Genomic DNA, 23,656 nt, shown 5'->3' with positions numbered 1-23,656 from the left:
TTGGCAATTTTGTCGCAGGTCCTGGTGACAGAGCCCTGATTTAGGCCCTGGGGCAGGGGCCTGCACCTGCCAAACACCATTCTCTGCTGCCCCCCTGCTCGGGAGACGGAGGTGAAGGCGGCCCATCTGTGGCCAGCACAAGCTGGGGTTTGCCGCCTCGGCAGGCAGCCGGCCGTCTGAGAGCTTGCCTCAGTGGTCGGGGTGGGGTGGGGTGGGGTGGCGGCCGGCAGAAGGTCAGAAGGAAGGGCTGGGAAGGATCTGTGGGCATGGCTTCTACCTTCCAGAGCTCAGGTCTCTAGCCTTTCTCCAGGAGGACAGCACCCTCCTTCCTCTCGAAGTTCATCCCACCTTTGGCCCGAAGGCGCCCTGGCTGATCACGGGGGTGGAGCCGCGGCGACGGGGTTACGAGGTGTGGAAGGCACCTGGGTGTGTCCCTGCGTGCTTCCAGCGATGCTCGCTCGGGCCTTCTGTGGGCGTGTGCACACTCAGACAATTTCTAGGAGACCCTTCTTGGAAGGCTCTTTCTGTCCTCAACGGTCCCACCGTGACCGTCTAGACCACCATGGGTGCCGAAGCTTTTTTAAGTCCCGTCTTCCTACTCTTCTCTCTACACACCCGGGCAGTATTTCCAGCTCCAGTAATCTTTCTTCACGGAAGCACCTCAGCCAGCTCTCTCTTAGCCGGGCCTGGGGCCATGCTGGAAATCCCGCCCTGCCTTCTGGAGTCCAGGTGTGAAGAAAGAGGACAGCTATAGGAAGAGTCCCCTTTCTGTCCCCACACTTATCTGGCAATCCCATCACTGGGCTGACTGCGGTCACCTCAAGGCCCCAGGTCTCTGAGGACCCCCTTCCACTCCTTGAAAAGCACCCTCTCGGGGAATCTGTTTTCCCTCTGACTCAGCACACTCAAAGGCTTGCTTCTGGGGGGGCAGAGTCCAGGCTGGGTGATTGGGGACACAGTGTGGGCCGAGTTCAGGCTTCTAGAGAATGCTCCTTGACAAGGCGGGGTGAGATAATGGATAGCTCAAAGCTCCACCCTAGGCTTGGTAGGCCTCTTCAGCCTCCCGCCTCCACCCACCTGGATGCTTCTCCCAGCTAGACTCTGAACCACAAGGCAAATAATAATATATCAACATAAGATCGTAATCAGGTTTTTATTTGCACAACCCCCTCCTGTCCAACCAAGGTATTAAGTTGTAAGTTTGTAAGTCGCCCACCAGGGGGGAAAAAAGACTAAAAGTCTTAATGCCACAATTTAGGTCTGGAGATCTTTTTTAATCCATTTTTCGTTCAACATAAATGAGAAAGAAAAAAATACTTCTGACATTTTCAAAGAGCAGAAATAGGAAATTATATTCATATACATTCAACATATACGGCGCATATCGGTTACTACAATACAAAGCAATGATCTTTACAAGTGTAGTTCGCAAGATGGCACGGTTAATCGGCTCACTGGCTCTCACCCGGGCGGTCGCTGGCGGACGGCAGCCTGCTCTTCCATCAGCACAGTACCATGTAAACAGAACAGGCTGAGTGCGGGAGCGAGGGGGCGGCGGGGGCAGGGGGTGGGGGCCTCGGAGCTGGAACAGGCCCAGAGAAGTCACACGGTAGCTGCTTGGGCCTTCTGGGTCGCCTCCTTCTGGCGAGGAGCTGTTGGCCTCACCAAGTAGAGGGGAGATTGGGGACCGTGGAAGCGCGGGACAGATCCCGAGGAAAGGCTCTTGCGTTGCAGAAATCCACTTGCGGGATATCGGGTCCAGGAGCTGAGCTGCCAGTATCCGTGAGAAGGACAAGCTGCATGGGAGTCCTGTCAGCAACATCAGGACGGCCATGCTGGACACCCGCTCTCTTCTGTGCAAATTCAGGATGAAAGACTAGGGGCGGACTGGGGACCCTTCGCTCTGCTTTCCCAGGAAAAAGGATCAAGAGTCAGAATATTGAACATCTCCTTCTTGCTTTGAAGATCAGAAGGAGACGGGCAGACGCTCTGCCAGCCCCCAGCCGGCAGAGAAGACTTTGGTTTCTAACAGTGAAGAAACACAAAGAGAGCGGCAAACAGTTGCTGCTGCGTGTGCGCTGCTTCCCCGGGGGGAGGAGACCGCTGCACCTGTCACTGGCACAGGTAAGAGCTGCTCACAAGTACAATGTCTACAAAAAATACTTGGAACAAAAGGTGCAAGTCACAATTCAAATAGAACAGAATCTGGTTAAACATTTCTCTTTTAAACAAAAATTCCTTTTGTTTTTATTTATTAATAATAACAACAATAATAATAACAATAATATCAACATTTACCCAAAACAATTCCTACATGATCAAGAATTAAAATAGGGGCTGGGGATGCCTGGGGAGGAGGAGAAGGTTAGGAGGGAGGCAGGGCCCAAGACAACCTCCCGTTCTTCTTGCCTGTGTCAAAGAGGCTGAAAGAGAAAAGTGTGTGTGTGTGTGTGTGTGTGTGTGCGCACGCGTGTGCGCTGAAGAATCACCCCTGTATAGCACAATATACAATGAGAATGACAGGTGACAGGCATCGTGTACCACTGCTGGGTGTTCAGTCTGCGGGTAGGACCAGCAGGATGATAAAGGCAACCAACTTTCCAGGTTGTGAGAGGGGAGCTGAGTCATACACGGAGGAGAAGCTCACATTGAGACGTTCTGACTGGCAGCCTCTCAAGGCCAGGCCACCCTCGGCCTCCCTGCTAACGGTCTGGTGTGATTCTGGCTGGGCCAGACACGTTTTCCAGGGATCCCAGCAGGAAAGACCTTCCCAGGTTCCAGGCTCGGGGGCTCTTTGTTTTTTGCTCTCTTTCTGGTCTCCAAGTGCCAGGGGCCATCACCCCTTCCCCTCTCCCTTTCGCTAACCACTAAGATTCTGGCGCTGTTATCTGCCAGTATTTGCTCCTGTGGGTCAGCAACATGAAGGACTGGAGGGCGCTCTGTGGGTGGAGGCTGGGGGAAGGGGCTCTGGGGCTCTTGGCCTCTGTAGTTTTAACTGCTTTGCTCTTCTGTCTCAACGAAGGAAAGAAAGGGAAAAGAAAAAAGAAAGAAAAAGAAAAAGAGAGGGAGAAACAAAGAAGAGAGAAAATCACCTCCAAAAGAACACATACCAAAAAAAAAAAATCAAACCAAAACCAAACCAAACCACCAACTCAAATATACCAAATACACTTTCACAGAAGGTGGCAAACATGGATATCCTGTTTATTTCCTTGGTGACTTGGTCATACAAGCAAACATGGCAAAAACCCCTCAGAACCCAAAAGAACCGCACACTGATGGACCAATGTGAGGAAAGGAGCCACGACATTCTGGGTGGACAGAAACACAATGGCAATTTGGCGCAATGCTGCTAGATACTGTCGGTTTGAAGTCGGCCTTTTCATCCCCGGGCTGCAGACAAACCTGCAAGGGAGCAGACAGAGAGGAGCATCAGCGTGGCTCGAACGTTCACGTGAAAACTTCTACCACATGTGACCGGCGCGCTCGGCCTCAGGTATTTCAAGACGGTTGCCACACTGAGGCCCTGACACGGGTTCGCCGGACGGCCTCACTTGCATTCCCGGGTTTCTGTCAGGGTTGTCAAAGACAGAAGCCATGCTACCTACTGTGTGTGTAGGCCTGACTCCAGCCAAGCTGCTCAGTGTACCTGTTTTCTACCACGGGCCTCTGATCCCTGTCTGGAATATTCTTTTGCAGCACAGCCTGAAAACTATGGCCAGACACGTTTTCTTGCTGGGTTTCCTACTTCAGGACTGAGGTCAAGGACTGTCTTCTCCTTATTACTGCGGCCAGAGGTCCTCTGTCCTCCGAAGCCACAGCTCACTTCCTGTTTCTATGTTTCTACGCACCCCACAACACGTGTCTTCACCCCATAATTAAACCAAGGGACTCTGGCCCGCATGCGTTCTGTGTGCTCCCCACAACAACTGCACGGTGCTTCATCTGACAGAGCAGGAAAAGGCGAAGACCGAGAGGGGGAGGAGCGGTGCCATCAGGTTCACAGGCCACCAGGCTCAGGAGGAAGCCCCGGACCGATCGGGAGCTGGCACTGGGCCAAAGGGCTGGGTCGGCCGGCCAGGCTGACACTCACTGTTTCCTGTTACACGCCCGCCTGCTCCATGCTGAAGGGGACCTCGGGGTGCTTGTAGCTGAGCAGGATGTCGGTGATGCACGTGGATGGGTAGCAAGAGGAGTTTAAATGCTGGCTGCCATCAGTCAGGTCTGCGTGCTCGTGACCAACTAGGCTCTCCCTGCATTCTGCAAGACCAGAAAGAACATGGGAGATTTGCAGGGAGCCAGGGGGTGGGGGTGGGAGGTGGGCCAGGGGGAGAGAGGAGGATGAGAAATCGGAGCCCCGCGGAGCCGGCCAGCCAGGCCTGAATTCTAGCTCATAGCAGGCTCTCCATGTGTTTAGTGTCTGTGGGCTGGGCCAGGTTCTTCCCGAACTCTCCAAATGTTCCACTTTGCCCTGTTGCTTTACTATCTCCCAGGCGCTACCGACCACGGCAGAGTGGAAGCAGACAGAGCTGCTCCTGCAGGAAGATTGACCTCTTGAAGGGAGTTGGCAGCTCAGTACTGTTAGCAGGCTCCCAGCAGTGTTCTCAGCACTTAAACTCACTAAGCCGATTAACGCTCACTGCACCGTCTAGGCTCTAGGCTCTAGGCTCTATGGTTTCTACCACTTTACGGGGGAGAACTCTGGGGGCTCAGAAAGGTGAAGTGCTTTGTCCGTGGAGCCTGTAAGGGGCAAAGTCAGGATTTCTTGCAGACCTGTCCACTCGAAAAAGCCTAGGCTCTGTATCTGTTACGATACCCTCCCTTTACTGGCGCTAAGGAGAGGGAGACATAGCCCCTTACAACACAATGCCCTCTAATCAGAACTAGGAAAATAGTTCTTAAAGCAGTATCTTATCGAAGCATTACAAAGACAATGTGATACCCCTGCACTCAACCAGAAGATTCGCTCCCTTGTGTGCTCATTCTCGATGGAGACAAGTGGGAAGGGCTTTGGGTCCAGACCCCTTGGGGAAGCTTTGGCTTCCCATCTTCCTATGAACCCTTTATACAGAAGAGGAGAAAAGTCACTAGTGAAAAGGGGGGAGGAGCGCCCCATGCATAAGGCCCCTTACCCTCATTTTCCCCATCTTGAAACTGCTGGCTCCCCATGAGTGAGGACTGACTGAGAACCGCGTCCGACATCCGGGCAGAACTGAGTGCTTTCCCAGCCACGAGACTCATTCCCGGCAAGTTATCCAGCTGCACCTGCAGAAAACAATTAGGAAAAGAAGTCACGATACCAGAGTATGTGCGGCTCTCAGGTGACCCTGAGAGACAGTGGTTCCCTCGAACAGAGCGCGAGCAAAGGGCAGCCTCGGGCACCCCCCCCCAGGCTGGACCACCCACTCCCTCTGCGGTTGCCATCCAAACAGGGAGGCTGCAGGGGTAACAGCACGGGAAGCTGCCTCACCTTCCCCCGTGGGGTGGGTGGGGGAGGGCACAGTGAACCTCAGCTGGTGGTCACACACCCTTGGCAATGACACGGCCTTCCAAAACCCATCTGACCTATCCCCAGCGGCCCGAAGACTTGGTCTTAGGACAGCACTCCGCATCGGCCCCATCCAGTGCAGAGCCACCCGTCCCAAGTGGCCACTGAGCACTTGAAGTGTGACTAGTGTGACTGAGGAACCAAATTTTTAAATTTTATTTCATTTTAAATACATGTAAATTTGGCCACACGTGGCTACTTGGTCCTGTATTAGACAGTGCTGCCCTAGGAGTCTGTCCTAGGACAGCAAAGGTTTCCTGAGCCGGATTAGTTCTCTTTATCTGAATAAGTTCAATGGAGCTATCCAAAAACTAACCAAGAGCCTATGGGTTCATCTGCTTGGGCTGGAGCTTAGACCGTTTGGGGAGAAGTTCAAGAACTCAGCCCAGAAGGAACAGAGGGCAACTACTCTTGATTCCTCAGGCTAAAGTTGTGGGCGCAGATTCGACTAGTCTGTGAGGCTGATTCAAAGACATGCCTGCCTGGTCCCCAGAGGTGCTGGACTCTGGCTGAGAAAAAATGGACAGGCAGATGCGACCCCACATTACTAAGCTCTGTTGTCAAGGTTGGGACTGGTAGGATCCCACTTCTGAGAAGGAGGGGCCAACATACATAAGCATCATCACTGTTCTGGATCGTGTGGTGTCTCTGGAGGGTCCGGGGCCTGTGGTGCTCACTGACAGAGGGGCGTGTTGGGTACCCGAGTCCGTTGTGATCTGGCAGCTCCATTGCTTGTCCTGGAGAACTTCTATCCATGCAGTTCCCTATGACCGACTCTGAGGAGACAGCAAAATAGGGTCAGCAGATCTCGAGTTTCTCCCAACATTGTCAACTCCCATCAAAGAAATGTCTTGCCAGAGACAATGAGCCATGGTGAGGACCCCGTGGACCCACCTGCCAACCCCAAGTCCTACGGCAGTAATGGAGGGATCATAAACCTTCCTGAGAAAAATTCCATCCATGGCGGGTGGCTGGATCACATCGAACCTTTTCTTTTTCTTTCATTCCTCTCTTGACTTGACAGTCTGTGTTTCCCAAACCTACCTCCTTCCTGGAGCTTTCAGAAACCTCTATCCCGGGAGAACGGCCTCTGTCCCATAGATGCCTTCTCTCTCCTTCCCTGGCCTCCACCTCGGCGCACCAGCCCAGGCCCCTCTTCTGCGTTTGCAACTGCTGCCCCCAGCTGCGTCCATGGCTCCTCCACAGTTTGCATTTCTACCTCGCCCTCCTCTCCCTTCTCACACTTCCTTTGGTAATATCATCATTTTCATGGCTTCACCTGTACTGCCTCTAGGTAATTACTGAAATGCTCTTTTAATAAGCTCCGGATCCGTAATTCCAACTATTTACTAGATACTTCTCCCTGGAGAGCTGACATCTAACACTTTAAACACGTCCAGCTCCAAACTCATCAACACCCCTTCCCCAGGTCCTCTTTCAGACATCAGCCCTGTTTGGGTGCCTATTTTCCTAATCTTTCAGATGCGAGCTCATGGGGCCCCCTGTTAACTCCTTCCCCCTGGTTCCACGTCACCTCAAGCCTACAGAATCTACCGGTGCAATGTCGGTCACCTGAGTCCCTCCCTTCCCATCTCACTGCTTCCTCCTCTTGCCTGGATTACTAACCACCCCTCCTCCCCATCCCAGGACCGCCACTCTACAAAGTTTCATCTTTTCACAGAGTCGCCCAAATGCTGTCCCAGCCTACTTTCCAGTGAGTACCTCACACTAGTCTCCCCCACATGCTAGTCTCTGGTCAAACGGGAGCACTTAATTCTTCCCCACCCACTCACAATTCCATGCAGGTAGCCTCCCTGGGCTCCCTCTCCCTGGAAATGCTTGCTTCTCCTTCCATTCCAGCCAATCCAAATCAACTCATCCTCCTAGGTCCATCTCAAATGTTAATAACTTGATGAAACTTTCCCTTTCAAAAAGAAAAAGATCTTTGCTTCTTTTAAATGTCAGAAAACTTTATAAAACTGTATTACTCTAACATTATTCCCAACACCGTGTTTAATTGTGTATTTGCTTTAGCTGTTCATATTAGCCCGTAAGTTCTCTGAGAACAAGAACTGTATCTGATGCATGTCTGTGAGCCTTCCGTGTTCCAGAACAGTGTCCTGCACCCAGTAGGTGTGTAATACCTAGCTCTTTAACAGATATTAATAAATGCTCTCTTAATATGGGTTAGTATCTTGTCAGAGTCATGCACCCTATGGACTGGATTCTGGAGAGAAGAGAGTTTGAGAGGATTGAATATTTCCTCTTGGCCAAGAGTGGTCAAGAACAATACCAGGGCCGCACCTGGGTAGCACTTTTGGCTCCAGTCCTTAAGAGCCTGGCCCTTGAACATATGTTTTGTTTGCTTGCTCGATTTTTTTCCGTCAAAGCTCCTTGGCATTGGGCTTATCTTCTGATGAACTCTACCTTGGCGAGACCAGGTTTTTAAAAAGTTGTTAATAGGAGACACAGCCCTAACGCTAACTGTGCCATTCCAATATTTATTTGAATAATGAAAGTAAAATGTACTGCGTGAGTGTTGGGTAAAGGGTTTCAGGTCTCCATATTCAAAAGGTCTCCTGCAACAGTCGAGGTTAGGCCTGGCTCAGGGGCTGAGATAGGATGGGAAGGGAGGGGCCCCAACTGACGTGCATGTGGCTGGTAATGCAACGTATTCAGGAGCAAAAGGAGAGGAGGGAAGCTTCCCAACTGCCAAAGGCGAGGGCAAGTGAGAGATCTTCTGGAAGTTCTCTGAGCAAAGAGACCAAAGAAACAGCTAGAAGCCAATTCTTTTGCTACTGAAAGCTAAAAGCCAGAAGAGAGAAGACAAAAGAAAGCCTCCGCCGGGCCTCGCGGTGTGGGCCAGTCCTCACTCATCTCAGCCAGGCCGCCCGATTGCTCTCCGCGGGCACGGCTCTCGCGCTCGCCCCACGAGCAGCGAAAGCCACGGGCAGGAAGTGGTGCGGCACTGGCTCTGTGGTCTGCTTGGCCAAGAAGCTCCACAAACAGCAGCGCTTGCTTTTTCGAGGTATTTCCTAACGCCTGTCTTCTCTTCTCTGGCCGCTCACACCATCCCCTCACTTCCCTGGGGTTCCTTCCTGCTGGACGCAGAGCCGGCTGCAAACCTCGCCCACTGCACCCCTGCCCCGCCCAAGACGACATGAGGGCTCCCCGCTGAAAGATGTCCCCAGACGTGAGGCTGGAGCCAAGCTAACAGAATGTACATGCCCCGCATCTTGATGGTGAGCTCCTTCCCACCTCTGAGAGATTGTAGTCTCCTTTCCCTCTCTTTTTTTGAACTTATTTTTATTCCTGAGAATGGGGTTTCTCCAAACCCAAACACCCACCCTTGTCTTGGTCCTGCTGCTGGGAAGGTCACGCGGACCCTGTCCCCCTTGTCGCGCTCTTCCCAGCCCTCATGTTCGGGGCCAGCACGGCGGAGCCAGCTACTGCTTGGGAGATCGTGCAGCGAGCCTTCCTGACTCCCCAGCCTAGAGCTCAGCAGCACAAGCTTTGGGGTCAGGGAGGCATGGGCTTGAATCGCGGCTTCCCCAGGACTCCTGAGGAGTGGGACGTCGGGCAGGCCCCCTTTCCTGGGTCTCAGTGTGTCGGTAAAGCAGGACTCACTCCGCAGGTCCCAACGTGCTCGGTGCGCTGTGAGAGCTCAGCCAAGCCTGGGGTCACTTATACTCATTCCGGAGGTGTTGGTTCTGAGGGCACAGGGCATACTGAGCCAGCCGACAAACACAAGCAAGGAAACCCTGCTTCCAGAATTGTGGGGACAATTTACCCATGTGTATGGGAACGAGGGAGTTACTGACACTTTAATTTCCAGAGACTGGCTTAGGAGATTGGTTGAATTTCCTCCGGTTTAGGAGAGAAAAATGTAAGTTAAAAAGCAGATGAAACAAAGCAGATTAATAGGAGTTAGGCGACAAAATTTTGGTGTAATGCACAGGCCAAAGAGCCGGAAGGGCCGGCAACTGCAGCCTGGCAGCTAGGTGGGCACGGTGCGGAATGGGAGGTGAGGAGGCAGGCGTGACGGGAAGAAGGTAAGCCCGGGAATCAGAAAACTCGAAGTCAGGGTCCAGCTCCATCCCCGACAGAGCACAGCCTGGCTCCCACACATAATCTAAAGGATTTCCCTATCTGAGAAATGAGCAATGTTGGCGGCCTCCAAAGATACCGCAGGTAAAAAGCTCTTAATAAACTGTAAGGGATTACACGAGTCAAGCATCCTTTTGAGTAAGAATGCTGAGTCCTGAGTCTCCAGTCCTTTGGGACACTCCACAGAGACCTGCAGATCCATGGGAGGGGTGTGTGTGTGGGGGGGCAGGCAGGTCAGGCAACTAACCTACTGACCAAGGGACAGGAAATCCGGGCTCCAGTCTGTGGCTTGCAGCTTCTGCCACCTGAGCAGCTAGAGGAAAGGTCAAGCTCACCGAAGGTGACAGAAATAATGGGGGAGAGAGGACCTCTGGCAGCAGCGTTCTAGGTACTGACCGAAGTCAGGCGGGGAGAGTGCGGGGGTGGCCATGCGATCACACGGGGACACAGACACAGAGGGCCCCGTGCGCACCGCCCCCCTGCCCCGGGGACTCCGGGGCGGCTTGCACAACTCTCTATTGAATCTGTCAATGTTGACTCGCCCTTACTCATTTACTGGGCTCTAAGAGAAAAGGAGAGCCAAATGCCATGTGTGCCTATTCCTCTCCAAGGTTCTGAGGGGTGAATCCGCCCAGCCTGTCACAGTTTCACCCCTCTGTGAGGCCTGAGTCCACAAATACTGCTGAAGCTGACAAAGCTGGGGGGCGGGGAGGATGTGGTTTTCTTTGTGAGTTCAGCTGGCAATCTCTCTGTGTAAACCCGTTACGCTGTTGTCCTTATTTATTTGCAAAGTAAAAAAATCCAATGTACTTAATGGCACAGAAGGGAGATAAACCTCCTTTCTCGTTCTGGAGCAGCCAAAACGGAGATCACAGGCAGCACGGGGCATGGACAGCGCTGGAAGCTCGCCACAGTCGAGACACGCCTCTGGCATGTTCCATGCTTGGCGCCCCGGCAGGGCCTGGCCCCGTCCTGACCGGTAGCAAGGGCCACAAAGGAAATAGGTAACTGTGGACACGGATACGTGGCCTTCAGATTTATTTATTTATTTATTTACTTATTTATTTATTTGACAGAGATAGAGACAGCCAGTGAGAGAGGGAACACAAGCAGGGGGAGTGGGAGAGGAAGAAGCAGGCTCCTAGCGGAGGAGCCTGATGTGGGGCTCGATCCCAGAATGCTGGGATCACGCCCTGAGCTGAAGGCAGATGCTTAACGACTGCGCCACCCAGGAGCCCCACGTGGCCTTCAGTTCTATTGGGCTATCACCACTGATCCCTGTTCATGTAGCCCAACGAAATTTTAGGAAGATCCCCCTAGCTCTATTCCTTAATAATTACACCTTACAGCACTCCTTCTGTAGCGCTTCAAGCTAACGCTGTTGAGCATGTCTTCCTTCCCCCAGCAGAGTGTAAGCTCCCTGAGGGCAGGTTCTGTATCTTTCCATCCCTGCATTCCCCGCAGCTCCTACAAGACCACCTGTGCAAGCTAGTCATTCAGTAAACTGCCGAATTTGCTGTCACGGGAATAACAGATGAAGGGCCTTGGGACTAGTGTGGTCACTGCACGGAGATGGAAGGATCACTCAGGGACAGCAGGCATTCCTTTCTGCCCAAAGAGATAAACAAGCACGAGCCTCCCCCACTGGCCTGTGGCGGGGTGGGGAGGGGGAGGACCTAGCATTAGAACCTCTATTGGCAAAAGCGACAGCAAATTATCTGGTGGTTTCTTTGGTAAGGTAACAGTGTGAGCTCTCAAGTTTTTAAAAGAATAGAATCATGTCAGGTTAAAGCAGGAAAAGATGGTGGAGCCATGGTTTCTACCGTAAAAGGGATTGTGATATACGCACATACAACCAGGGTGGCTGTGAAAAAGAAAGGAGTAAGCGAGCTGAGAGCCTCGGGCGTGGAGCAGAAGTACTGCGGACATGAATTCCATCCTCCTTCTCTTAGGGGGCATTTAGCTTAACGTCCTTCGTTACACAGATGAGGAAAGGGAGGAGATGTGATGTGCCAGGCCCATGGTCACAGAGGACGCTTGTGTTGTCTAAGGTAAGGACAATGGGACACCTCAGGGTAAGACGTCATTTTAAACACACAGATGTCCATGCCTGCAGGTGACTAGAACTCTGGAGCGGCATGGGGCTCCCCGAGGCCAGTCGTTTCCCTGCTGCATTATCTCACTATACCAGGTCATAAAACCACAGTAATCAACTTGTGGCTTTATTCATTAAAGACAAGTGTAGATGTGGCTTCAAGAGTCACAAAATAGGAATAGATGTTAGAAAGAGATTAGATGAATAATATTCAAGCTAGAAAAGTTAAAGAGCAAGTTTAAAGCAGGGTTGTGGAGGGGAGGGGGCTGGGGAGTGAGGCGATGGACACTGAGGAGGGCCGTGCTCCCTTTATGCCTGCATCTAAAATAAGAACATACTGCACACCGTTAAAGAACATACAATTGTCTTAAACTTGAATAAATGAGCATTTTACAAGTGGAAAAAAAAAAAAAAAAGAAAACCTCTGTCCTTAGCTTCCCCTCCTTCCTTCGTGTGCACACTTCAAACCCACCAAGCCTGCCTGCTTTCCCCCAAACATCACGGAGGCACCCCGCCCACTCGTCTTTCCCCTGGTTTCTCCCCTACATCCAAGTGGCAAATTCGTCTTATTCCGCCAAGACCCGACTCAAATGCCACTAATTGCTGGAAACCTACCCCACTCCTCTGGGAACTCTCTCTCTCTCTCTCTCTCTCCCTCCTGGCGCCCCGCCCCTCCCCGAAGCACCTGTACCAGCCAACTACATTCTGCCTCACCCTAGGCGTGAGGGAGACCAGCAAGCCCGCTGAACTGGGGTGGGGGTTGTTCCTCTGACAATTATGGGACACAGGCGAATTCCAGGCCCCCAGCCTTTCTGTATACAGGAGTCACACAGGAGGGAAAACTGAGGAGAAAGAGAATTTTTGAAGAAAAACATTTCAGAGGGTGTTTTCACACATGGCCTTCCAGGATGGGGTGGGGGTGGGGGAGCAGGGAGTGGACGCTACTTGCTCCGACTTTGCTCTGTCCTCGCTGCCTTGTGCACCCAGGACGTGCTTAGTCAGCATCTCCTGCAGTGAACGGAAACACTCCTGGGCTCAGATGCCACTCAGCAGCTGCTGACCTTGGGGGCCAATTACTTAAGCTCATTTGTCTCATGGGGGAAATGGGGACAGGAAGAGTTACTGCCTTACAGGGTTGCTGTGAGGATTAAATGAACTCGTGCTATGTGAATAGCAGTGGGTTTCTGGCACACGGAAAGCACTGTAGAGATGGTGGCCATTCTCCTCCTCGCACACCAACTATATTATGCTAATTTGGTGAAAGCCTTCATTCGTGCTGGAAGCTTTTCCACAGTACCCCTGATACTACCACCCTGCCTCTGCTGGAGCACTCCCAGTGACAGAAAGCTCCCAGGCTGCTGAGGGAGCTTATTCTAGAAAGTTCTGATGAAGATCTTCCACAGGAGTTGACATTTGCTGACACTTCCATCCTGATCTTGGTCCTGGCCCATAATACGGACCCCCAAAAAGTCTAATCCCTTCTTCCTCCTGGTTATGATGGCTCTCCTTAGTTTCTTTTTTCCTCCCAAGCCTAAACATGGCCAGGTCTGTCAGCCATTCCACGTATGAACTTGTTCTGAAATCTCCCACCATCCTATGTCCACCTACAAATACAGCAGCCACGGGTGAGCACAGTATGTCTGAGTGGTGCAGGCCCCTAAGCTGAATGGCACGCATTTGCTCAAAAGCCCAGGATTTTTAACCATTTTAAGCAAGCACACGTCCCTCTTCTCCGTGCATTACTAAGCACAACCGGAAAGCACCCAGCCTTCTTCATAAACGGATTCAGAGCAAGGCCTTCTGTCCTGCTGTGTTCCGTGGGACCTAATTCCCCAGGAGTTTTGTGTGTGACCTTAAAGGGCAGGACAGGAGAGGCAGGCAGCTCCAAGAGGGAGAGGATGGAAGATATGCTTGGTTTCAAGGTTGTTTAGTTTCTGGATAAGCTCATTTTCCGTGATCTACGATGACGGGATGGATGTCAGTGCAGCTTTTATCTCGGATGAATGCTAGGATGACGACAGAAGAAGATTTTTGGAGTGTAACTGCCTGCTGGTAATCCTAATCTCCTTCAGGATGGAAACGAACGTACTCATGCATTATATAAGGTGATGCAGGAAAACCCCGGGGATCCCTTATGACGCTGGGATCGTCTGTGTTTAACTTACTAACGAGGGGAGCAGAATAATGATACTACAGCACATTTCCAGCATCCTTGCGGAGCAGCAAGTGTGTCTCGCATCCTCACATGCGCGTGCGCACACGCACTATGTCTAGACACAGCACACATATGCACGTTTTTATCTTCCCGAATACTCTGCAAAGCACCATTATTATTATTCCTCCTGCCCATTTGTCACAGAGGAGAAACATAAGAACCTGAGGGTTTAAGTGACAAAGTTACGGCATTCGTGACAGAGGCGAGTCTAGAACCGAGGAGCTTTTTTTGACTCTTGGTCCAACACCATTTACACAAAGCCGTATTTCCTCAGCACCGGCTGATTTCGTCCTCCTGCATAAGTTAAAGTGAGCTATTTTGATGACAGGAAATTCTGGAGTCCAAGGAACCATGGTATGAATAGGAGAAATGGGAACTCTCCTTATCGACTGGATTATGTAAGCACTAATTTTCTATTGCTATCTTTTTATTTTGAAAGCAGACCCCTTACTGCCCAGCATCCGCTTCCCACATCCTTCTCCCCCATAAGGTCCAGCAGGTCTTCTCAGGAATTCCCTTTCTTTTAGGAACACAGAGCACTGGCTGGAAAAAGACACCATCCCTGAGTTAAGTGAATTCGGGCAGACAGGCCCGGGACTCTTACCCCGAAGGGGCCCTTACCTCGGCTGGACACCTTATTTCTACTGAATGCAGCAGTCGGCTGGTGTCGGTAGGGATGTATCCCCAACTCCTGCGCGTGGCTCACAGTTCCCAGTAAAGATTCGGGGTCCCCGGGGCCTCCAGTACTCAAGAGCAGGGGGCTGTCATGGCAACCTTTGGTCACTGTGTTTGAGCTCTTCCTGTCTGGAAAGCCGTCCTTGGCCGCCTCACAGGAGCACTCCTCTTCCATGCTTTCCGAGCGCAGGAGGGCCGGCTGCTGGGCGTACCCGTGCGCTGGGCTGGGGGACGCAGCCTGCGACAGGCATTCCTGGGCCCTGATCTGGAGGAGATGCTGGGGGCTGGTGTGGTGGTGGTGATACGAGTCAGCATTTTGATACGGTAAAGCCTGGCGCTCTGTCATGTTCTGTCCCCCGAGACCGGGAGCCAGGCTCCCTGCGTCCCCCTGGTTCATGTGCCGGAACAAGTCGTGGTAGTCCTGCTGCTGCTGCTGCTGCTGCCGCTGCCTCTTCACGAGCTGGGCGAACTCCGCCGGGGGCAGCCGGATGTCCGAGTGGCCGCTGAGCGAATGCCGGGGGGAGAGCAGTCCCTGGAGGATGTGCGGCACCTGCTGGTGTCTCGTATAGTCTGGCGGCGTGGGGGACAGCAGGGCCTGCTGCAGGGCCGATGCCGTATAGTGCGCTGGCTGCTGATGGGCGCTGGGAGGGAAGGTGGGGAATTGGTCAAGTGGAGGGACTTTCAGGGCTTGGGTTGGAGGGAACCCCACTCCTGTTGAAGGGCTGTAGCTGCTGGGGGAACCCCGGGACTGGTCCGAAAACAGATGGGGGTGTAAATGCGCCTGGTCGTAGTTAGCAGGGGAGAACCGATTCACGTTCGAGCTGCAGACACAAAAGGGAGTGAGTACCAGGCATCCGCGTGACAAGTGCGCTAGACTCCCCTGGGGAACAGCTACTCCTCTTCCTCAGTAGGGAGCCCCCCCAACCCTGGGACAGGGACGTGGGGTGTGACAGGGAAGATGGGGTTGCGCACGGCATCCTGACTCGTCCTCTCATTCACTTCTCCAGTCACTTCCAGGGGACGCAGGGCACCGTGGGGGGGGACAGCTCCAGCTTCAAGAGAGCGACTGGGCCTATTTTACAGCATATCTGAGCTACTAAGAAGCACCAAGCTCTTAGAATAAGAGGGGCAGAGAGGGAAAGAAACCTAAAAAAATAGACAAGGGGGAACTGGCATTTTTAGAAATTCCTCTAATAGGCCATTTTCTTCTTTGCAGACAAACAGGAAGACAGCTTTACCATTTTCCTTCTCTGTCTCATTATTAGCACTTTAATGCTGGGTCAATAAACAGGTTTCAAGTTCACCCCAAACCCACACCCCTGATTTTAGAAAGGGTGAGGCGAGCACAGCGCAGCCAGATTCACGCTCCTCCCCTTCTCCTCTTGCCCTGCTAAGGGGCTTCCTCCCACTCAAATCACCTAGACAGAGAGCTGGCGACCGCCCGCAGCCCTACCTGTGGGCCTCCGCGCTGTCGGCACTCAGCTGCTTGGACAAGGGCCGGTGCCCGTAGCTGAGGGCGGCCATCAGGTTGGTGCGGTGCTGCATCTGAATCTGACTGGCGCTGGGGCTGATGGCCAGGCCTCGCCCCGCAGAGCCTGCAGCTGTCCCCGGCATGCTGCTGAGCATGTCCACAGGCTCCTGTACTTGGATGGTCACCTGCTGGGACGGCGGAGGCTGCTGGAGGCCCAGGCAGGTCAGGGCCACGTTGGGAGGCGGAGAGCAGCTCTCGGGCTGCGGCTGGTAGACTGCACCGCGGGACGGTAAGCCTGGAAACTGGGAGGGTGAGACAGCGCCTGCAGAGAGAGGAACCCCAGCGTGACCGAATGCCTGGGTCACCTGCTGGCTGCAAGCAGGAGGAGCCGGCGACGACACTCACACTGGACGCTGTCTAGACCAGTGCTTCGCAAACCGCAGCGTGTGGAAGACTTATCTGGAGAACTTTGTTAAAACACAGATTTCTGGGTCCTACCCCCAAGAATTTGTATTTTCAGTAAGTGGCTCTGCAAGGCGGTCCTGGATTATTCTTTGAGTTGCTCTGATCTAGCGCAGAGCTTATCAAACTCAAATGTACATACAAATGGCCCAGGGATCTTGCTGAAATGCAGACTGTGATTTAGCACGTCTGGGGCGGGACCGAGACTCTACTTTTCCTGCTGATACCGTTGCTCGGGGGACTGCACATCGAGAAGGAAGGGCCTAGAGACCAATCCAGACTCTTCAGGGGCTCTAGATGGCGTGGCGCTACTTAAGAGATTACCAGTCTGGGGAATACTAAATCCTCAGGTCACTGTCCCTGAAGAAAGACCCACGCAATTCAGGTCCACTCATCTCACCCTCCTCCTGAACACCCACAGAGAGGAGCCACACGTACGATGGAGAACCAACCAGAGGCGTGACAGTACGGAGGGTTCGGCAGCGGCTTTTTTATTTGGTAGGATCGGAGGGGGTTTTATTGAAAATTCAGGATAGTTAACCTTTATGGAGAACTATCTTGTGCCACAGACTGCTCTAAGTGCTTTTCATGTATTTATTCATTAAATACTATTTTATCCCTCTTTTACATTTGAAGAGGCCAAGGCATGCAGAAGTCAAGTAACTTACTGAGGTTCGCACAGCTAAGGCGTCAGGGGGACCGGGACTCAAACCAAGGCTGCCTGGCCCGAGAGCCTGTACCCTTAAACACGACTGCACGCCTGTGGCGCCCAAGACTAGACTCACTTTCTCCACGAGGCTTAGCACGGTTCAGTCTAAGCCTCGACACTCACCGTGAGACTGGATCATGGCACTGCTCATGGGGGGAGGACTATTACTGGGTGGTCTGAAGAGATGGTTGTTGGGGTGGTTGGGGGGTGGGCTTGAAGGCTGAATCCTTAACCTTAAAAAACAACAAAACCAGATAAATAAGTAAATTTCCTGAGGTGACAGCATAACCTTGACGTTACTCTCAGTCATACGCTACACATAAGCTGAAATTATTTTTTTTTTTTTACGTTTTGATAAGCCTCCAGGCTAGAAGAACATACATAAACCCCCTACCACAGTGTATGTAAGATCTATCCACGTCTTCCCAGCCAAAGAGAGGCAGAGGCCATGTGGGCCCGGGTCTTGGCCTATATGACTGTCAGATTACTTTGTCTGTGGGGCTAAGAAAAGGATGTGGCACGGGACTGAATACAGTCAGGATTTCAGGGAGGCAGCTACCATTTAAATGGATCTCTCTGCTTTTCACAGAGGTTCATCCAAGACGAATGCTAACATCAGGCAGTCTCTCCCATAAGAAGCAGGCCAAGGATGGCAAGCTACCGAGGCAACAGCTTAGGCGTGAGACAAGTGATTCATTACCTCTGGAGCTGGTGGGTAAGGAGGGCTGGCTGATTTTCACATGCAGCCTGAAGAGGTGGAGAAGGCTGAGGAGGACAGATAGAATCCTAAACATGTGGGGGAAAGGAGAAAAATAATTGTCAGCTTGAAGGTCAATCAGAGCTCTTCTCAGGAAGGGAAGAAACAGAAAGAACTATCTGCGACTGACGTTTATGCTCTTGTGCTTTGTCCGAAAGTTCGATTACCTTTCCTCAAACATGTCAACCATAAACATAACTCCACTCTGCCCTGCGTGATCTCCTCCAAAACTCACAGGCAAACGAGCCTGAGAGCAAACTCCAAACAAGCTGGAGAGAGCAAAGAGTGAAGGCCTACTTGAATCTGCTGCTGGAGAATTTGATGGTGCTGCTCCTGCTGGTACAACACGTGCTGCTGCTGGGTCTTCTCCAGGGCCCGCTCGTCAATCTGCCCCCCGTACATCTTCTGCAGCTGCTCACACTCCTGAAGGGAAAGCAGGTAATACAGATGGGGTGCAGCCAGGCCCACCCCAGGCAGTGATGTCAGCAGATGCAGATCTGCCCCAAGAGAAGAGCAGTGTCCTTCATGAGCAACCGACCCAGGTATATAGGTATTCGTGTCCTAAACAGGTTCACATTCCGTGCTGGGTGAAGGAATGGAAGACACCACGGGTGGCCCATGGGCCAGTGGAAGTGTCCGGTGTGAAATCTGTGTGCAGAGCACCTGTCGCCTGAAGCCTGGTCATCGGGAAGGCAGAAAGGAAGCCGGCCCTTTACAGAAGCCTGGAGGTACCCTTCCTTCCTCTGGGAGCACCATTCCATACCCACTGGAGAGGATGCCAGGTGGTAACAATGCCGGCAAGCTCCAGCAAGACCCAGTGCCCATAAATCATGTGAGCAATGCCAAGGTTGCTTAGAAGTACCTTCGCTGGGGCTTCCCACCGAAACCCACACCCAGAAATTCCTCTCTAAAAATTACAGAGACAGGAGGAAAATCTAGGCCCTTCACGAGGGTGGGAGGACGTCTGAGCCTGGGGAAAGCCGTACATACCAAGGAGTAAGGAAAGAGCGTGAGGAAGCTACACAGATTTGAACCTCGACACGGACGGGGCAGAGATTTGCCACCCTAGTCCTCCACACGCTCTTGCTCTGTGTTCCCCACGCTTCTCCAGAGGTGCCTGCCGCCTCTCCCATTACCTGCTGCAGCTGTTTGATGCTGCTGCTGTTGGCCAGCTTTTCCAGGTGAGCTTTGAAGGCCTGAATGCTCGCAGCCCCATCTGAGAACCGGCGCACAGGGGAGAAACGCTCCGTGGGGAGGTGCAGGGTGTTGGAGTCCTTGTAGGTAGAGCTGAATACATGGGAAGAGAAGGTTAGGGGCGAGGACTCAGGGGCTTGGACCAAATCACCCAGGGACTGCTGTTCCAGAAGAACGCAAAGGCGGCTGGCTGCACGTGCAGCCCTGCACATTACGCCATTTCCAGGCCATCTCCAGAGGCCGGTCGTTGCCCTAGCCTGCTGCCCTTTCGAGAACTCCAGCTGCACACCTTCCATTTCCACTTACCTTTAGCTGGCTTACTTTCCAAGCCTGGTGAGGTCCTGGGATCAAATACATCCAGTTCTTACAGATATACTAGGTCAGAGAGAAGAGCTTCTCAGTGGCCCTCAGGCCAAGCTGCGCAGGAGATCTGGCTTTTATAATCACGTCTGTCTAGTGCCTTTCGAAACCTCAAATTCACTGTTTGACCCAGTTTTCCCTGAGCAGCACTCTCCAAATGACCAGAAGGAAACTACAGTCAGCTTTGCGGCAAAGGCCTGGCTCGGAAGTCCTAGGTTCTGGGCTAGAAAGTGGAGGGTGGAGGTTCAAGTGGGAGGATAGGGGGACTTCTGATCCCCAGATGGAGATGGCACACTCTTAAGGAATGCGGGCCTCAAGATCCTGCTTGCGTGCCTGGTCAACGCAAACACAGCTGGCCATTGTGAAAATTAACTTCACAGAGCAGCACGCCTCCCCCCGACCTCCTAGCGAAAGAGGAATCGTGCGGACAAAAATCCCACAGCTCAGTCAGAACAGAGCCAGTATCTTACAGGAAGAAAGAACAAGCTATTGATAAGGAACGCCTAAGACAGCATGGGAGTTCGAAGCTAACACCTCTACTCGTTACCTAATCAGAAAGAGATGCTTATGGGTTGAGGTAAGCAGATACAAGACTGCCAAGGCGGCATTCCAGCAGCTGATGGAAAGGATCAGGGTTTCATGTCCAGGGCAGAGATGATATCACACTGAACCATGGGTGAAATGATGTACCCCTTGAAAGCTACTCGCTCTGGACTGAAGCAGAGCAAGGCTAAGGAAGCAGGTGGACAAGCAAGTTCAAATACAATGCAGATGGGGAGGGTCGGGGGGGTGGGGGGGCTGATGACTGTGCGGAGCGGTCCTCGGATGTGGCCGGGAGGGCAAGCCCTTTACCCTCTGTTAATGATGACTTGGGTTTCAGGCTCTACCGGAAGCTCGACACAGCAGTGCGCTGATGAAATGAGCACAGACACACGCGTGTAACACAAAAGACGTATGGTTGTGGTAGACACTCTCCAGAAACAGGGATCATGAGAGTCGCCTTTGGAGCACTTCCTCAGTACTTCCTACATCTGTTTCTACTTCAGGGGTCTAGAGTCGAAGCCAGTAAATACTATTTTCTCCTAAAGTTTGATTCTTATGCTGTCAATATTTTCTAATAATGGGCCCATTCCTGATTCACTCAGAAAGCTGTGTTCTGCAAGGGGTTCATTCAGCCTATCTGCACAAAACCCGCCCTCCCCCCTCAGAGCTGCTCTCCCAGGCCCAGGTAATTCGTGACTTTTCCAGAAGCTTGGGTTGTGCAGAGACTGACCCTGGTCAGTCGGGCACAGGAACTTCAGAGGAAGAGTTCTGATGGAGTTGCTCGTTTTGGAAGCACTCACAGAATCCATAGTGTTTTATTTTTATTAGCAATCGTGTTCAAACTCAGCACAGCCCCGTATCAGGCCGACATTCCCGCTACACTTTTCAAACAGGAACTTGGTTCCCCACCTGGATAAAATCCATCTTCTGTTCGTTTTTTTAAAATTACGCTTTACATTTTTTTAGCTTTTAAAATGACACACTTCCAGGATTGAAACGGTTGATCAAACCCCTCCTTCTGTCTCCATGCCGGACTTCATGAATTACCCCCCAGAAGAATAGATGTACATATGCCGTTCTTGAATCATTTCCTCTGGAAAATGAGAGGAATTCAATAATCTGTCTAGGCCACCCATTTCCAGGGTTTTCTGGCCCTGCAAGGGGCTCCTGTCCTCTGCAGACTACCTTCAGTGTCTGGTGTTGCCGTGTGTTTGCGGGAACCCCATCGAGACAGGCTGAGTTTGCATAAATTCCCCGCCTTGCACAATCCGCCACTCATCAAGCATTCATTCCAATTCAAACTGGCTTGACCACAGGAAACCCTTGAAACACTCCACCACAAGTGTTCACACGAACACAGACGGCAGACACGTTTCCAGCAGGCAAGGCCTTGACGGTGACTGTAGGCAGGGTGGCAACCACACACACAGGGAGCTGTGGCCGACGTGGCCTTCCTCACTAGACACACGGACACAGAGCAGAGGAGTCGTGAGAGAGGCTGACTGTGGAGAGGTGCCGGTCCTCACGTTTCCCCAACAGGAGGCTCTCCTGAGGAACACGTACAGTGAAACAAGGATACCTGAGGGACTCTGGCTAAACAACAGACCCTGACAAAGGCTAAACAACTGTCAGGCTGTGGATGCAGGGAAGACAGAGACAGGGAGAAAAAAGAAAGGTTCTGTTGGGTAACAGTGGTGAGCTCAGAGTTGTTGAGAAATCATGGAAAATTTAAGGCGGCGGGGGTGGGGGCTGGGGGGAGGACGCTGCAGGGGCGGGGAGGGTGTGTGCGGGGAGGCACCTCTCCAACAATCACCCCAAGTCCCTTCTCTTGCAGTGCGCTCACCGTGTAGGTCCTGAGAGATTTTCCTTAGGAAAACACTGTCTCTCTGTGCTGGAGTTTTTGTTGGAGAGCCGTCATTCCTGCTACTCCGACCAGACCGATCTATTATTCTCAGTCATCTAGAACAGTTTATCTGCCTTCTCTCAGAGTGCCAACAGGGCACTAATTCAGTCTCTGTCTGCGCAGAGTCCACGGTCTCTGCTGATTATAAGGACGCCCGATGGGTAACTCGCCACAATAAAAACATTCTGTCAAGCTTGCCAGTGTGTGAGCTGGTTACAAGAGTTCATAACAACACATTTATAAACTTCATTTCCTTGGAACCTGACTGCTTTTCAACTGTCTCAAGTAAGACTGCTTTCATTGTCCTCCCAGCAAGATTGAAGTTGGTGGTGGCCTGGAAAGTGTGGCCCACAAGCTTGGGGACGGCTTTAGAGGGGACAAAGCTAAGGGCTTTAGTCATCGAGTATTCACAGAAGGTAATCACCTGCTAGCAAAGTGTCACACCCCTGTGCTTCCAGGCTTACTTGGACTCAGTTTTAGGAAGTTTTCTTGGCCAGGAAGGTTAAGCTTGTTACTTCTTCAAGAGGATGAATTACACAAATGTAAGAGAGACCTACTAAAAGATTTCAGCCATCACAATATTATTGCAAGAATGACTTCTCGGGTACAACACTCCAGAGAACGCAGTACCTCTGCTCTACCATTCAGAGGGATGCATCTTCCTCCATGTCTGAGCTCACTGTTCAGTGGTGACATGGTAAGATATGCTCATTCTTTTGAAGGCGATGGTGATGAATGGTCAAGTCTACCGATAAGGTTCCAAATCCTCCCATGTCCGGCTGTCCTCTGAGAATTCACTTCCTCGAAGGTTTCAAGTTCAATTTCATCTATGAGTCAACACCCAGAATCACGGGAATCAACTGCAGACCATAAACATGTCTACGAGGTAATGGGAAGGAAGAATCTCACACGGCCCTGTGCACTGCTCAGTGCAAGGAGCTGAGAAGATGGAAGCTCAAGGATGCTACTTAAAGCCTCGATGCTTGTCACCGTCACTGTAAGATTAGCAAGAAGGGTGCCTGCCCGTTGAGCCTCAAGGAGCTCACACAGCTCACGGGGCTACTCACCGATGCTGGTCAGGTACCAGGTGAGGGGGCCAGACCCGGGAACGGAAAGGCTGCTGTCCTAGCTGCCGTTGTAGGTCCGGTGGGATCTCAGCTGTAGGGTTGGTCATGGCCAGTGTATGTCTTTTGGACCTATTTGCCAAGTACCTGCAACAAGCAGGAGCACATTTCATAGTAAAAAAGACAGACAGGAATATTCCTCTGCAAGAAGCATTAGAAGTTAATCCAAAGCACTCAGAATGAAATAGTGCCAGAGCTTAAAAAGGGCTCCATGGCAAACAGACCCCTGGCTGGATGAAAGTGACGCGTGGTCAGCCGGCCAACAAAAGCTGGCTTACCACTCACGTGGCTGAATTTCGAACCTAAGAGCGGCCACTAAGAGAAGAGAGGAAACATGTGGCTCACAAAGAAGATCGATTTTCCTTCCTTCGTTCCATTCGATAGAAGCATTTATGTCCCACTTGTTAATTTTATTGTTCCTGTCCCTCCAAATTTCCAAAATACAAGTCAGAGGAAATGAGCCCTAAGGATTATTCCTAGAGATGAGCCAAGA

General features: G+C 52.0%; 1 protein-coding gene across 6 annotated transcripts in view; it reads right to left on the bottom strand.

The window, feature by feature from the left end:
* Positions 1–1,134: 1,134 nt before the first annotated feature.
* SIK3 (SIK family kinase 3) overlaps positions 1,135–23,656 on the bottom strand; it is a 238,388-nt gene continuing 215,866 nt past the window's right edge. For 3 of the 6 annotated variants that reach the window (XM_045797834.2, XM_045797835.2, XM_045797836.2), the window contains 11 exons: positions 23,107–23,250; positions 19,176–19,326; positions 18,337–18,462; positions 17,983–18,068; positions 17,406–17,515; positions 16,094–16,433; positions 14,587–15,461; positions 6,161–6,324; positions 5,133–5,265; positions 4,094–4,260; positions 1,135–3,405 (listed from right to left, as the gene is read on the bottom strand). In XM_045797834.2, the coding sequence (XP_045653790.1) occupies positions 4,103–4,260; positions 5,133–5,265; positions 6,161–6,324; positions 14,587–15,461; positions 16,094–16,433; positions 17,406–17,515; positions 17,983–18,068; positions 18,337–18,462; positions 19,176–19,326; positions 23,107–23,250 (2,287 nt within the window). In that variant the 3' untranslated portion in view covers positions 1,135–3,405; positions 4,094–4,102. The remainder of the gene's footprint in view (positions 3,406–4,093; positions 4,261–5,132; positions 5,266–6,160; positions 6,325–14,586; positions 15,462–16,093; positions 16,434–17,405; positions 17,516–17,982; positions 18,069–18,336; positions 18,463–19,175; positions 19,327–23,106; positions 23,251–23,656) is intronic. The other 3 variants (XM_045797838.2, XM_045797837.2, XM_045797839.2) reach the window with 3 other exon arrangements.

The sequence above is a fragment of the Ursus americanus genome, chromosome 16, assembly GCF_024610735.1.
Source record: "Ursus americanus isolate L20-20 chromosome 16, mUrsAme1.1.p, whole genome shotgun sequence".
NCBI lineage: Eukaryota > Metazoa > Chordata > Mammalia > Carnivora > Ursidae > Ursus > Ursus americanus.
The sequence above is the reverse complement of the archived record's forward strand: the minus strand, read 5'-3'. Positions and strand labels throughout refer to the sequence as shown.